The sequence below is a fragment of the Pseudophryne corroboree genome, chromosome 4 (assembly GCF_028390025.1).
Source record: "Pseudophryne corroboree isolate aPseCor3 chromosome 4, aPseCor3.hap2, whole genome shotgun sequence".
Taxonomy (NCBI): domain Eukaryota; kingdom Metazoa; phylum Chordata; class Amphibia; order Anura; family Myobatrachidae; genus Pseudophryne; species Pseudophryne corroboree.
This window is the reverse complement of record NC_086447.1, coordinates 368,253,147-368,269,232: the sequence shown is the minus strand read 5'-3', so window position 1 is coordinate 368,269,232 and position 16,086 is coordinate 368,253,147. Positions and strand designations below refer to the sequence as shown.

Sequence of the window (16,086 nt, the reverse complement as noted above, 5' to 3'; positions counted from 1 at the left end):
ACCCGGAACTTCAAGAGATGGTCACGGACGATCCGTGGCATCTACTTCTGAGAAGGGACCTGCTTCAGCAGGGTCCTTGTCTTTTTCAAGACTTACCGCGGCTGCGTTTGACGGCATGGCGTTGAATGCCAGATCCTAAAAGGAAAAGGCATTCCAGAAGAAGTCATTCCTACCTTGATAAAGGCAAGGAAGGAAGTCACCGCGAAGCATTATCGCCGTATTTGGCGAAAATATGTTGCGTGGTGCGAGCAGCGGAGTGCTCCGATGGAGGAATTTCAACTGGGTCGTTTTCCTACATTTCCTGCAATCAGGATTGTCTATGGGTCTCAAATTGGGATCTATTAAGGTTCAAATTTCGGCCCTATCAATATTCTTCCACAAAGAATTGGCCTCAGTCCCTGAGGTCCAGATTTTTATCAAAGGAGTACTGCATATACAGCCTCCTGTGGTGCCTAAGGTGGCACCGTGGGATCTAAATGTAGTTTTAGATTTCCTCAAATCCAATTGGTTTGAACCACTAAAGAATGTGGATTTGAAATATCTCACATGGAAAGTGACTATGTTACTGGCCCTGGCTTCGGCCGGGAGAGTATCTGAACTGGCGGCTTTGTCTTATAAAAGCCCTTATTTAATTTTCCATTCGACATAGGGCAGAGCTGCGGACGCGTCCGCATTTTCTCCCTAAGGTGGTATCAGCGTTTCACCTGAACCAGCCTATTGTAGTGCCTGCGGCTACAGACGACTTGAAGGACTCCAAGTTGTTGGACGTTGTCAGAGCCTTAAAAATATACATTTAAAGGACGGCTGGAGTCAGAAAATCTGACTCGCTGTTTATACTGTATGCACCCAACAAGTTGGGTGCACCTGCTTCTAAGCAGTCGATTGCTCGTTGGTTTTGTAACAAAATTCAACTTGTACATTCTGTGGCAGGCCTGCCACAGCCTAAATCTGTTAAGGCCCATTCCGCAAGGAAGGTGGGCTCATCTTGGGCGGCTGCCCGAGGGGTCTCGGCATTACAACTCTGCCGAGCAGCTACGTGGTCAGGGGAGAACACGTTTGTAAATTTTTACAAATTTGATACCCTGGCAAAGGAGGACCTGGAGTTCTCTCATTCGGTGCTGCAGAGTCATCCGCACTCTCCCGCCCGTTTGGGAGCTTTGGTATAATCCCCATGGTCCTTTCAGGAACCCCAGCATCCACTTAGGACGATAGAGAAAATAAGAATTTACTTACCGATAATTCTATTTCTCGGAGTCCGTAGTGGATGCTGGGCGCCCATCCCAAGTGCGGATTATCTGCAATACTTGTACATAGTTATTGTTAACTAATTCGGGTTATTGTTTAGGAAGCCATCTTTCAGAGGCTCCTCTGTTATCATACTGTTAACTGGGTTTAGATCACAAGTTGTACGGTGTGATTGGTGTGGCTGGTATGAGTCTTACCCGGGATTCAAAATCCTCCCTTATTGTGTACGCTCGTCCGGGCACAGTACCTAACTGGAGTCTGGAGGAGGGTCATAGGGGGAGGAGCCAGTACACACCACCTGACCTGTAAAAGCTTTACTTTTGTGCCCTGTCTCCTGCGGAGCCGCTGTTCCCCATGGTCCTTTCAGGAACCCCAGCATCCACTACGGACTCCGAGAAATAGAATTATCGGTAAGTAAATTCTTATTTTTTTTAACAGCTGTTTGGGCACTAGTTTGAGGTCTTTGATGTTGGTATTGTGAGGTTTGTGGAAGGGGGAAATACTCCATTATTAGTTTTTAATGATGACATACTGTAGTATAAAGTAATGGTAAGACTGAACCATTCCTTACTCATTTGCATTTCTTAACTAAAATGTCAGCAATTAATGTTTTGGTTTTTATTAATGTTGTCATATTATCAGTTTTTTATTGTCATTGAATAACTTTAAAAACATCTTATTTTGAGAAATCTTCGGCTCTTTTGCATTACTTTCTGCTAATATGAAATATTCAACATTTCCAGGGTTAATATGGAGTTCCCTTTCACTTTAAGAGTGAGTGGGATGAACAAGCTTTGTTATGCACAATTGCTTCTTTACTAATGGTTTCTCAGCAGTGCCAAACTATGTTGGCATGGGATGAACAGTAGTAATTGTGTCTTGGGCTGTTTAACCATCTTAGCATAGTAAATGTGCAATTTCCACTCATACAACAGAACTGTGAAAACAGATTAATGGAACAGAGATTGAGACCTAACATTACAGGGCTCAGGCAATTGCCATACTTTTGGTAATGCAAATGGCTGCATTTCAACAAACATTAACAAGTTACGTTTTTCATCTTTAAACAATAACACACAGACAGGTAACATGATTTTGATACTTATTATTTTGAATTTTTTTTGAATTTCTTAATTTGTTTCCTGCTTATTGAGCCATTTGTTTCTGTAGCAGCCTGTGCTCAAGAGAGAATATCAAGAAAGCATCTGTTTTTTCTGGTAAATCAGCGTGGTCCTGTGGTTTAGAATTTTTAACGCTCTCTTGTGTACGGGGCAGTTGAGCAAATAGTCAGTATTACAGTCTCTTTTTATATTTATTTGCCATTGTGAAATGTTGAATTATTTTGGGCAGAGTAGATGTTAATAGTGGTTATTAAATTGTTCCAAAAGTCATGTGCTGTTCTATTTTAAAAAGTCTCTATTGCGCAACACAATTCTAATAAGCCATTGTTTTGTTATGTGTGGCTAAATAGATTATTAGCAATGCAAATGGCTTTGTCATCAGGAATGATTATGATATAATGTAGATTTTATACAGGTGTAATTGCCGTGATTTGGGAAAACAATTACATATTTCTCTGACACTTCCCGGTTCTGTATCTGTTTTGGTGGTTGAAGAGATTTAGTAAAGGTGTGGGGACTATGCTTCTAGTATAGCAACACCTGATTCTATGTACTTCATGTCATTTTCCTTCCGGACACTTCAACGCTTTTGAAAGTCTTTGGTTACTGATGCTTCGTAAATAGATAAATGAGTTCAAGCTGTAATGTCACGTCACACATGCTCTACCTATACTGCTTTTGTAGTCTAGTCTGTTTTATGTAAGGGATTCTGAGACTAGGGCTAAGACTCTGGGGGTGGCGGCTCGGGCTAAGACTCTGGGGGTGGTGGCTAGGGCGAAGACTCAATAGGTGACGGCTACATCCGCCCTCAGAATGATGCCCTGTCAGTAATTTAAGAATGGCTGTACACTCCCTGTAGAATGGAATTTTCTCTGACGTCCTAGTGGATGCTGGGAACTCCGAAAGGACCATGGGGAACAGCGGCTCCGCAGGAGACTGGGCACAAAAGTAAAAGCTTTAGGACTAGCTGGTGTGCACTGGCTCCTCCCCCTATGACCCTCCTCCAAGCCCCAGTTAGATTTTTGTGCCCGAACGAGAAGGGTGCAATCTAGGTGGCTCTCCTGAGCTGCTTAGAGTAAAAGTTTAAATTAGGTTTTTTATTTTCAGTGAGTCCTGCTGGCAACAGGCTCACTGCATCGAGGGACTAAGGGGAGAAGAAGCGAACTCACCTGCGTGCAGAGTGGATTGGGCTTCTTAGGCTACTGGACATTAGCTCCAGAGGGACGATCACAGGCCCAGCCATGGATGGGTCCCAGAGCCGCGCCGCCGTCCCCCTTACAGAGCCAGAAGAGCAGAAGAGGTCCGGAAAATCGGCGGCAGAAGACGTCCTGTCTTCAATAAGGTAGCGCACAGCACCGCAGCTGTGCGCCATTGCTCTCAGCACACTTCACACTCCGGTCACTGAGGGTGCAGGGCGCTGGGGGGGGGGCGCCCTGAGACGCAATAAAAATACCTTAGATGGCAAAAAAAAATACATCACATATAGCTCCTGGGCTATATGGATGCATTTAACCCCTGCCAGAATACATAGAAAAACGGGAGATAGGCTCCGCCCCCTTATCGGCGGCCTTATCTCCTCAGCACACTGGCGCCATTTTCCCTCACAGCTCCGTTGGAGGGAAGCTCCCTGGCTCTCCCCTGCAGTCACTACACTACAGAAAGGGTTAAAAAAGAGAGGGGGGGCACTAATTACGCGCAGTATTAAAGATACAGCAGCTATAAGGGGAAAAACACTTATATAAGGTTATCCCTGTATATATATAGCGCTCTGGTGTGTGCTGGCAAACTCTCCCTCTGTCTCCCCAAAGGGCTAGTGGGGTCCTGTCCTCTATCAGAGCATTCCCTGTGTGTGTGCTGTATGTCGGTACGTTTGTGTCGACATGTATGAGGAGAAAAATGATGTGGAGACGGAGCAGATTGCCTGTAATAGTGATGTCACCCCCTAGGGGTCGACACCTGAGTGGATGAACTGTTGGAAGGAATTACGTGACAGTGTCAGCTCTGTATAAAAGACAGTGGTTGACATGAGACAGCCGGCTACTCAGCTTGTGCCTGTCCAGACGTCTCATAGGCCGTCAGGGGCTCTAAAGCGCCCGTTACCTCAGATGGCAGATATAGACGCCGACACGGATACTGACTCCAGTGTCGACGGTGAAGAGACGAATGTGACTTCCAGTAGGGCCACACGTTACATGATTGAGGCAATGAAAAATGTTTTACACATTTCTGATAATACGAGTACCACCAAAAAGGGGTATTATGTTCGGTGAGGAAAAACTGCCTGTAGTTTTCCTGAATCTGAGAAATTAAATGAGGTGTGTGATGATGCGTGGGTTTCCCCCGATAACAACTGATAATTTCTAAAATGTTATTGGCATTATATCCTTTCCCGCCAGAGGTTAGGGTGCGTTGGGAAACACCCCCTAGGGTGGATAAAGCACTCACACGCTTGTAAGGGCTCTACCCTCTCCTGAGATGGCCGCCCTTAAGGATCCTGCTGATAGAAAGCAGGAGGGTATCCTAAAATGTATTTACACACATACTGGTGTTATACTGCGACCAGCAATCGCCTCAGCCTGGATGTGCAGTGCTGGGTTGGCGTGGTCGGATTCCCTGACTGAAAATATTGATACCCTAGATAGGGACAGTATATTTTTGCCTATAGAGCATTTAAAAGATGCATTTCTATATATGCGTGATGCACAGCGGAATATTTGCCGACTGGCATCAAGTCTAAGTGCGTTGTCCATTTCTACCAGTAGAGGGTTATGGACACGACAGTGGTCAGGTGATGCGGATTCCAAACGGCATTTGGAAGTATTGCCTTATTAAGGGGAGGAGTTATTTGGGGTCGGTCTTTCAGACCTGGTGGCCACGGCAACAGCTGGGAAATCCACGTTTGTACCCCAGGTCGCCTCTCAACATGAGAAGACGCCGTATTATCAGGCGCAGTCTTTTCGTGGACAAGCGGGCAAAAGGTTCCTCATTTCTGCCCCGTGACAGAGGGAGAGGAAAAAGGCTGCAGAAATCAGCCAGTTCCCAGGAACAGAAACCCTCTCCCGCCTCTGCCAAGCCCTCAGTATGACGCTGGGGCTTTACAAGCAGAATCAGGCACGGTGGGGGGCCCGTCTCAATGAATTTCAGCGCGCAGTGGGCTCACTCGCAAGTAGACCCCTGGATCCTTCAGGTGATATCTCAGGGTTACAAATTGGAATTCGAGACGTCTCCCCCTCGCCGTTTCCTAAAGTCGGCTTTACCGATGTCTCCTTCTGACAGGGAGACAGTTTTGGAAGCCATTCACAAGCTGCATTCCCAGCAGGTGATAATCAAGGTACCCCTCCTGCAACAGGGAACGGGGTATTATTCCACACTGTTGTGGTACCGAAGCCGGACGGCTCGGTGAGACCGATTCTAAATCTAAAATCTTTGAACACTTACATACAGAGGTTCAAATTCAAGATTGAGTCACTCAGAGCAGTGATTGCGAACCTGGAAGAAGGGGACTACATGATGTCTCGGGACATCAAGGATGCTTACCTTCATGTCCAAATTTACCCTTCTCACCAAGGGTACCTCAGGTTTATGGTACAGAACTGTCACTATCAGTTCAGACGCTGCCGTATGGATGGTCCACGGCACCCCGGGTCTTTACCAAGGTAATGGCCGAAATGATGATATTCCTTCGAAGGAAGGGAATTTTAGTTATCCCTTACTTGGACGATTCCCTGATAAGGGTAAGATCCAGGGAACAGTTGGAGGTCGGTGTAGCACTATCTCAGGTAGTGTTGCGGCAGCACGATTGGATTCTCAATATTCCAAAATCGCAGCTGGTTCCGACGACTCGTCTTCTGTTCCTAGGGATGATCCTGGACACAGTCCAGAAAAAGGTGTTTCTCCCGGAGGAGAAAGCCAGGGAGTTATCCGAGCTAGTCAGGAACCTCCTAAAACCGAGCCAAGTCTCAGTGCATCAAGGCTTCCTACGAAGCAATCCCATTCGGCAGATTCCACGCAAGAACTTTCCAGTGGGACCTGCTGGACAAATGGTCCGGGTCGCATCTTCAGATGCATCAGCGGATAACCCTGTCACCAAGAACAAGGGTGTCCCTCCTGTGGTGGTTGCAGAGTGCTCATCTTCTAGAGGGCCGCAGATTCGGCATTCAGGACTGGGTCCTGGTGACCACGGATGCCAGCCTGCGAGGCTGGGGAGCAGTCACACAGGGAAGGAATTTCCAGGGCTTATGGTCAAGCCTGGAGACATCACTTCACATAAATATCCTGAAGCTAAGGGCCATTTACAATGCTCTAAGCTTAGCAAGACCTCTGCTTCAAGGTCAGCCGGTGTTGATCCAGTCGGACAACATCACGGCAGTCACCCACGTAAACAGACAGGGTGGCACAAGAAGCAGGAGGGCAATGGCAGAAGCTGTAAGGATTCTTCGCTGGGCGGAAAATCATGTGATAGCACTGTCAGCAATTCCGGGAGTGGACAACTGGGAAGCAGACTTCCTCAGCAGACACGACCTCCACCCGGGAGAGTGGGGACTTCACCCAGAAGTCTTCCACATGATTATAAACCGTTGGGAAAAACTCGACAGGTATTGCGCCAGGTCAAGGGACCCTCAGGCAATAGCTGTAGACGCTCTGGTAACACCGTGGGTGTACCTGTCAGTGTATGTGTTCCCTCATCTGCCTCTCATACCCAAGGTACTGAGATTGATAAGATGGAGAGGAGTAAGCACTATATTCGTGGCTCCGGATTGGCCAAGAAGGACTTGGTAACCGGAACTTCAAAAGATGCTCACGGAGGATCCGTGGCCTCTACCTCTAAGAAGGGACCTGCTTCAGCAAGGACCCTGTCTGTTCCAAGACTTACCGCGACTGCGTTTGACGGCATGGCGGTTGAACGCCGGATCCTGAAGGAAAAAAGGCATTCCGGATGAGGTCATCCCTATCCTGATCAAAGCCAGGAAGGATGTAACCGCAAAACATTATCACCGCATTTGGCGAAAATATGTTGCGTGGTGCGAGGCCAGTAAGGCCCGACGGAGGAAATTCAACTGGGTCGATTCCTACATTTCCTGCAAACCGGAGTGTCTATGGGCCTGAAATTGGGGTCCATTAAGGTTCAAATTTCGGCCCTGTCAATTTTCTTCCAAAAAGAACTAGCTTCAGTCCCTGAAGTTCAGACGTTGTAAAAGGGGTACTGCATATACAGCCTCCTTTTGTGCCTCCAGTGGCACCTTGGGATCTCAATGTAGTTTTTGGGTTCCAAAAAGTCACATTGGTTTGAACCACTTAAATCTGTGGAGTTAAAATATCTCACATGGAAAGTGGTCATGCTGTTGGCCCTGGCCTGGGCCAGGCGCGTGTCAGAATTGGCGGCTTTATCCTGTAAAAGCCCTTATCTGATTTTCCATTCGGACAGGGCGGAATTGAGGACTCGTCCTCAGTTTCTCCCTAAGGTGGTTTCAGCGTTTCACCTGAACCAACCTATTGTGGTGCCTGCGGCTACTAGGGACTTGGAGGACTCCAAGTTGCTAGACGTTGTCAGGGCCCTGAAAATATATGTTTCCAGGACGGCTGGAGTCAGAAAATCTGACTCGCTGTTTATCCTGTATGCACCCAACAAGCTGGGTGCTCCTGCTTCTAAGCAGACTATTGCTCGTTGGATTTGTAGTACAATTCAGCTTGCACATTCTGTGGCAGACCTGCCACAGCCAAAAATCTGTAAATGCCCACTCCACAAGGAAGATGGGCTCATCTTGGGCGGCTGCCCGAGGGGTCTTGGCTTTACAACTTTGCCGAGCAGCTACTTGGTCAGGAGCAAATACGTTTGTAAAATTCTACAAAATTTATACCCTGGCTGAGGAGGACCTGGAGTTCTCTCAATTGGTGCTGCAGAGTCATCCGCACTCTCCCGCCCGTTTGGGAGCTTTGGTATAATCCCCATGGTCCTTTCGGAGTTCCCAGCATCCACTAGGACGTCAGAGAAAATAAGAATTTACTTACCGATAATTCTATTTCTCATAGTCCGTAGTGGATGCTGGGCGCCCATCCCAAGTGGGGATTGTCTGCAATACTTGTACATAGTTACAAAAATCGGGTTATTATTGTTGTGAGCCATCTTTTCAGAGGCTCCTCTGTTATCATGCTGTTAACTGGGTTCAGATCACATGTTGTACGGTGTGATTGGTGTGGCTGGTATGAGTCTTACCCGGGATTCAAAATCCTTCCTTATTGTGTACGCTCGTCCGGGCACAGTATCCTAACTGAGGCTTGGAGGAGGGTCATAGGGGGAGGAGCCAGTGCACACCAGCTAGTCCTAAAGCTTTTACTTTTGTGCCCAGTCTCCTGCGGAGCCGCTATTCCCCATGGTCCTTTCGGAGTTCCCAGCATCCACTACGGACTATGAGAAATAGAATTATCGGTAAGTAAATTCTTATTTTAATGTTAAACCAGTATAAAACCTTCTATTGGTTTAACCATAGTTGCTAACATATGGCTCTTTCCTATCTCCCTTTGTACTCCTCACAAGTGGGGAGATAGAATTGTTACAGGAGAAAGGAGAATTGCAGTTGATTTCCATGACCAGCCCAAAGGCTGCACTTATTGCAGTTTTTCACGTAAAGTAGGTCATCCGGGCTGGTTGCTAGCATGGAAGAAGCTGCTTAACGCAGCTAATACAGTGCATTCTTGTGTGAGTAAGTGGAAGCTACAAGAATTATTTGAATGGCTAAGTGCCCTGGAGCTAAATTCCCGTCTAACAATTGAATTGCCCCCATAATGTTTATTGATTTTAGCAAATAACGGCAATGTTCTGTTTCAGCGCTGAATTCTTTCTTTTGTATCATTCTTCTCCATATGTACTCGCATAAATAGCCAAGGGTTCCCAAATTTTTTTTGTTCATATCCCTTAGGCACTCAGCATTGTTTTCTTTGCACCACTAGTCCATGTAGAGGTTACATTAGTGGCAAGGTCCCGCTGTTACAAAGCCGACCATACAGCTCATTAACCTGTTCTCACTTTGCCGCACAGAGGTGTAAGAGGGAAAGTTGAGAAGCGGGCTGGAAATCACAGCCACACATTGGAAGCGCAGCCTGTGCAAATGGCTCACACTGCTACTCTAGTCTTAGCAGGCAGCACACAGCTTGGCCTAAAAACAGAAGTGCTAAAAATATATTGTAAATATAAAAGTTTATATATTATTCCAATGTTGACCCCATTCAAAGAATAATATGAAACTCCATGGAGATCAGTCATGTTATAAAATAAAAAAGAAACAACAAAACAAGGCAGTACGGATGGTGTAATAGTTAGCATTACTGCCTCACAGCATTGAGGTCATGGGCTCGATTCCCACCATGGCCCTAACTGTGTGGAGTTTGTATATTCTCCCCGTACTTGCGTTGGTTTCCTCCGGGTACTCTGGTTTCCTCCCACAATCCAAAAATATACTGGTAGGTTAATTGGCTCCTAACAAAATTAACCCTAGCGTGAATGTGTGTGTACATGTGGTAGGGAATATAGATTGTAAGCTCCACTGGGGCAGGGACTGATGTGAATAGCCAAATATTCTCTGTACAGCGCTGTGGAATATGTGTGCGCTATATAAATAACTGGTAATAATAATAATAAACAAAATAGTGGAATATTGTTAATCCTTAAAGGTCCCCAGTGCAAACACTGATTTATTCAAATTCCAATAAAAATCAACAGCATGTGGTTGTTTCTTTTCCCCCTTTCACACCGCACAAATATCCCTGTTTCGACCCGGTATATTACTGGGTCGCTGTGCGGTGTGAAAGGGACCATGGACGATTCCCAGGTTGCCTGACCCGGTAATTCAACCCGGGTTATAAGAAGTGTTATTACCGGGTCAGGCATAGTGTGAAGGGGGTTACCCGGGTCGATACGATCCTGTACTCATTCACTGCCTGGGGAGAGGCAGCGCGGAGATAATGTCATCTCGCAGAGCCGCCCCAGATGCCGTCTCTGTTCAGCAATTTATTGCCTAGTCGGGATTGCAGTGTGTTAGGGCCTAATGCCGGGTCCCGCCCGAGAAGGGCCCATTTCCAAATCCTGGGTGGGACCCGGCAATGCAATCTGAAAGCGGTATTTGTATACTGCTTAAGTAGCAGTCAGATGTTTGTGGGACAGAAATTAAACCCAGAAGAACTTCCGGTTGGTAATGCAATCTCAGAAGTGGTATGAAATATAAGGGCAACCAATAATGAAATAATTGTTTTGACCAAAGTCTCATTAATATGGATAATGTCAAATGCACTTATTATTATAAATGCATAAACCCATAACCACATCTTTCTAAAGGTCCAACTAATGCTGTGAAGTACTAGATGTCACTCTGTAATAGTAAAAGCAGGAATCACTAACAGTGCTTTTTCTTCTAGATTTTTAATTCAGCTAAAACCATACACAAACCAATCAAAATATAGACTTGATAATATGGCCTATCTCCTATAGAAATAAACATGCTGAGGACATTGAGTATGGCAATTAGTGCAGAGAATCAATGTCTTGACTTTCATCTAGGTCATAAATTACTGTGGGTTATAATCAGTGATATTGTATGTTTAAGTATGGCGATCACCAGGTTTTTGTTGAAATTCTGTACTGTCCTAATTCCTAGTGGAACGATCTACAGATGTGTCCTCATACACCAAGCCTAAATACGCCATGCGGCGCGAGATATGCCTGGTGCAAATAAGCTGCCAGGTTCCGTGCGACTCTGGTTGCACCAAGTGTCTTTTTTTGCCTGAAAATACATTATAGGGGTTTATTCAATAGATGTCGGATCCTTTCCAACGGAAAGGAGCTGACATCTGAGTATTCAATGTCGGATTTGGCCGTTCATGACAATGCCAATCTGACTTTTTTAAAGTCTGATTGACATTGTCGGAACCGGGGCCAAAACCTGTTGGATTTGGCCACGTAATTCCGACAAGTCATAATTGCCAACTTGTCGGAAAGGATTGAATAGGTCAGAACGCCTTCCGACCTAAAAAAGTCGGAAACTGACGTCTTTCCGACAAAACGGCAGTTTCCGACTTGAATACCACCCATAGTTGCAATGCAAAGTGACTAAGATGCACCAGCAGACTGCACTATTTAATTAGAAATGCGACACTTGTATATCAGTGTGTGACTGTGTCTGTATATGAAGCATAACGTGGTGTGGGAAAAAGCTGCAGATACTGTATCGTAGCACTTCATTTTCAGACTCAGTCGCGCACAGATATGCAAGTGTTGCATATCAGCTGAATCGGCACACCCTCCTGTGACGTCTTAGTCATATTGCATTGTGACTATGCCGCTTTTTCTGCAAAAAAAGATTCATGGTGCAAGTAAAGTGGCACGGGACCTGGCGCATTGAGAGGTGCAGTTCAGCGTGACTGCAGCAGTAGTGTATGAGGACACATCTGTATATCATCTCACGATTTTAAGCATAGCAAGAGACAGGATCAGTGTGCTTTCAAACGTTTAAATAGAACTGGCAAAGCAAGAAGAGCCTTTGTAGTCAATATATACAATAAATGAGTGCTTTTGTAATTCTGTCATCTTTTATCAGAAGTTGCAGAGTTGCCTTTGGTCCGTTTGGATTTTTCTTGCAACAAAGTTAGCAGTATACCAGTATGTTATCGAAATCTTCGTTACTTACAGACCATCACCTTAGACAACAATCCTCTACAATCTCCTCCAGCTCAGGTGTGTGCTTGACTTCATTAAATGTATTTCTATGATTCTGTGAATTAAAATGTGTACTACCATAGAGTAACAGTGCTGCTTAGAAATGGTAGAGTATATTCTGGATTTACACTGCACTCGCTGAATGTGTTTCTATAAAAAGATTTTGGATGTATAGCAGAAGAAATACATACTTTTTATGAAGTGTTTATTATTTGCATTGTGTTGTTTATCTGAATAGATTTGCATGAAAGGTAAAATCCATATATTCAAATACTTGAACATAGAAGCTTGCAAGAATGCCCCAGACCTGCCTGAGTATGATCGTAGACCTCTAGGATGGTAAGTTTTCAATACATATCACATGGTGACAAGCAATTGCTCAATATAAAACCAACTTTTTTCATAAATTTTTTGGCCTTCCTAAAAGTAAACATACTATTATAATAATTTAACCTGCGGTTAATATACTTTAGTTGTGTACTCCTTTATTTCTGTGCTGGCAAATTAACACACTGACTTGGTTGTACAGATATGAACCTAGCAAAAATATGGTTTCATAAGCTTCAAAGCATAGAGATAGGTTTGATGCAACGGTTTTACGAATCAAATGCATTGTATTAGTAAAACTTAAGTATTCACAATATTTTTATAATTCTTCTCACAACTTTGACAATCTCCCTCAAGGATTACTTACTCTGGTGCCTTCCTCTATTGACATAAATTAGTTTGTCTGTGAATATTAGGGTATTCATAAAGAAATCAAAGTATTGAAAAGTATTGCAAGGTCAATATGCTTCGGCAAGGGTTTTCTATATATGAGGGTGGTTCAGTAAGTAAGGTAACAAGACATCTTAACATGTGTAGTGTTCTCTATTTCATTCCTATTTCCTGCCAGGCCAGAACAGGTAGACCACTACTTCCCCTCACGGCCAGTAGACTGCTTGATATGAGGTGTATGGTGAAAACGTGATGCCACAGAAACAGGTTTGTATTTGGTGCTCTACCTTTGATAACGGCAGGACAGAGGTACAAGATGAGCAGCAGTCCGGCCGGCCAAGCGTATTCTCAAAAGCAGTGCACCAACCCCAAACCTGATTCCATGATATGTGGTTATCGCCATACACCTCAACTAGTTGGATATTTAGTTTCAGCTGCTGATGTGCTCTTTAGACACAGAAATCTGACCACACTACGCAACTCAAGGTTTGACCATGTTTCTGCCAGCCCTGCCATCTTACACCTAATGTTGGACATTATGGGTGGAATTCAGATATTCGAATAGTCGGTTGGGTGTCTGTTTTTTCCTGTCTATTAGATAGGAAAAAACAGACTCCCAACTGACTTTTCAAACATTTAATCTCCCCCTATGACTGATATGAGGCGCAGTCTAATGGCCGTGAGGGGAAGCAGTGGTCTACTTGCTCTGGCCTGGCAGGAAATAAGAATGAAATAAAGAACGTTGTACACGTGAGAGGTATTGTTACCTTCCTTATTGAACCACCCTTGTACATACATTACATAAATACAACTGGAGCATGTCTATTTTAGGTATGTTGCACAATTGGGCTCCTATAGAACCCAGTTGTGCCTCGTTATGCCCCAATACTTAACTAGTACAATTCCTTATCAAAGTTTCAAAGGAAAAAAGTTTGGAACTTACTTGTGAGGACCAAACCTGCTGCTAGTTACTTTCCACTTTTGCATCATAACTGGCTACATGTAGCCTAGCTTCTTATGCAAAGATTTTCCTAACAAACCAAACTGCTTTATAATAAAAGTAGCCATTGTATGTCAGCAAACCATCAGACTTTATTATCAGCGATTAGTACACGTACATTTATTAATAATCTAGTTTCTACCTTGCCATGTATTTTGTCTTAACAAATACAACAGACCACCATCATTTCTAACATACAGTGATGCTTTGTGGATCATTTCTAGTTTAGACCCAGTACTATCTGCTGGCAATGAGATAAGATTAGTAGATGCTGACTGAACTCTTACTTTACTTCTGATGTTGATTTGGCGATTTAATTTTAGAAAAGTTTTTACAAAGCGCTTTTAAAAGAATTTTCAATGTTGTCATTCTTTCTGAATTGCTGCAGACTGCTCAGTGCATGTGTCCCAGGTTCCTTTAAGCACCTGGATATTATAGTGTTGATCACCTTTGTAACAGAGGTTTTCTAGAAAAATCTTCCTATATTTTAAATATTTTGGAAAGCTGAGAGCCTCAGATAACTCGTCTTCGTTTGATTGTTACAGTACTTTTATAGCTTTGATTTTTTTTTTTATTTTAACCATCAAAACAAAATTGTATTTTATCCAATGTTTATTTTCCTTCAGTGGTCTTGTATGGATATTTGGGGTGTTTAGTTTAATGGGGTATTATGTGCCGGCGGCTGAGCAAGTGCTCAGCCTGCCGCTGGTGTCTTTGCAGTCATGTTTACGAGCAACTGAAAGCTGAATTATTTATTTAGGTATTAGTTAAATATAAATTGTACTATATCAGTCATATAATTATAGTAATAAATAACATGGAAGTCAAATATAATTTTTTTCTTTAGTAAATATATTCTGAACATTGATACATATGTCTGATATGTTTACGATCTGAAACTGTTTTCCCATATAGTCAAGATGATGTGTATCCTGGTCGTACGTACGGTGCTCTGGACTCTGGTTTTAACAGTGTGGACAGTGGAGACAAGAGATGGTCTGGGAATGAGGTATCAGACATACATACTGTACATTCATTCATTTATATTTTTATTTTATTTTTTAATAATACACACTGCGTACCCTGGGCAATACTTTGCTTGTATAGGCTTACCAACCTTTGTACAACTTACAGATATATGGTCTTTTGGGGTCAGAGACTGTTAAGTGGCCTCAGATGGAAAGATTTTAGGGAGATAAAATCCGTGGCTTTATCAACACATTGATTACTTCTGGTCTGACCAGGAATTGTATTTCAGATCATTATTCACATACTCCAGTTTGTCTATGTATCTGGTGAATTTCAACCAATTTAACTTAGTGGGATTTTTTTTTATAGTAAATACACTATAACAGGGAGAGATCTAATATATTGCATAGAACTACCCTGGCACATTCTTTCTCAATTTCCTTTGATATACTGTATCTGATTAAAAGACACTGGGTTGTGCTTATTTCAACAATTCTTTTATAATAATTAATAATAATAATTTTATTTATATAGTGCTCTCTCTCCAATAGGACTGAAGGCGCTTTTACCAATTCCATCAGTTGAGTTGGCATTGAAACATATTGCTATGTTTGAAAAAAAAAAACTAAAAAGAAATAAAAAGCAAAACAAAAACATTGTTCTGCCATTAATAACTACAGTGATGAATACTATTGTCATTTTAGATACACATTAGTTTGTTTAATCTAGATGCACATTTTAGTTAATTTTGTGGTTTCTATTTCCATTAAGGTAGATATAACCTGTTAGGGGTAATAATAACATTGGCTTTTCTTGAGTAAGATACTGTGAACGTATTAAATACAAGAGAGAATAATAATATGCTGGGATATTAAGTCTGATTAAACTGATCATCTGCTCAAACTTAAACTGTGATATTAAGCATGATTAACAGCCACACAAAGAAGGAATTGAATTGTTTAAGTTGTATCAACAATAGCCTATTTTTTTTACCTCTATATTCAATTGTGAACATTTAAATTGGTAGTACTTCCAGCTGACGATGTCATCTCATTCAAAATATTAAACAAGAATAGTCCTTAGATTTTGGAATGCACTATTAATGTCAGTTTACAATAATAGCCAATGATTACAATTATTAACTTCATTGTTTGTGGGACATGAAGACGAGCTTAATTTTCAAAGTAGTAAACCCCATTACTTTTTCCTTCCGCTGAAACTTAATATCAGGGTGTTGGTAACTTTATTTTTTTTTTTTTTTTTATATAGAGTATATTGAGACAATAAAGAAATGTGACAAGATAAAGGAGCTGTCTTTAAAAACCCAT

General features: G+C 43.0%; 1 protein-coding gene across 1 annotated transcript in view; it reads left to right on the top strand.

Moving 5' to 3' along the window:
• LRCH3 (leucine rich repeats and calponin homology domain containing 3) overlaps positions 1-16,086 on the top strand; it is a 318,072-nt gene that overhangs the window by 160,116 nt on the left and 141,870 nt on the right. Inside the window, exons 5-7 of the mRNA XM_063916572.1 lie at positions 11,954-12,090; positions 12,311-12,411; positions 14,705-14,798. Of these exons, the coding sequence (XP_063772642.1) occupies positions 11,954-12,090; positions 12,311-12,411; positions 14,705-14,798 (332 nt within the window). The remainder of the gene's footprint in view (positions 1-11,953; positions 12,091-12,310; positions 12,412-14,704; positions 14,799-16,086) is intronic.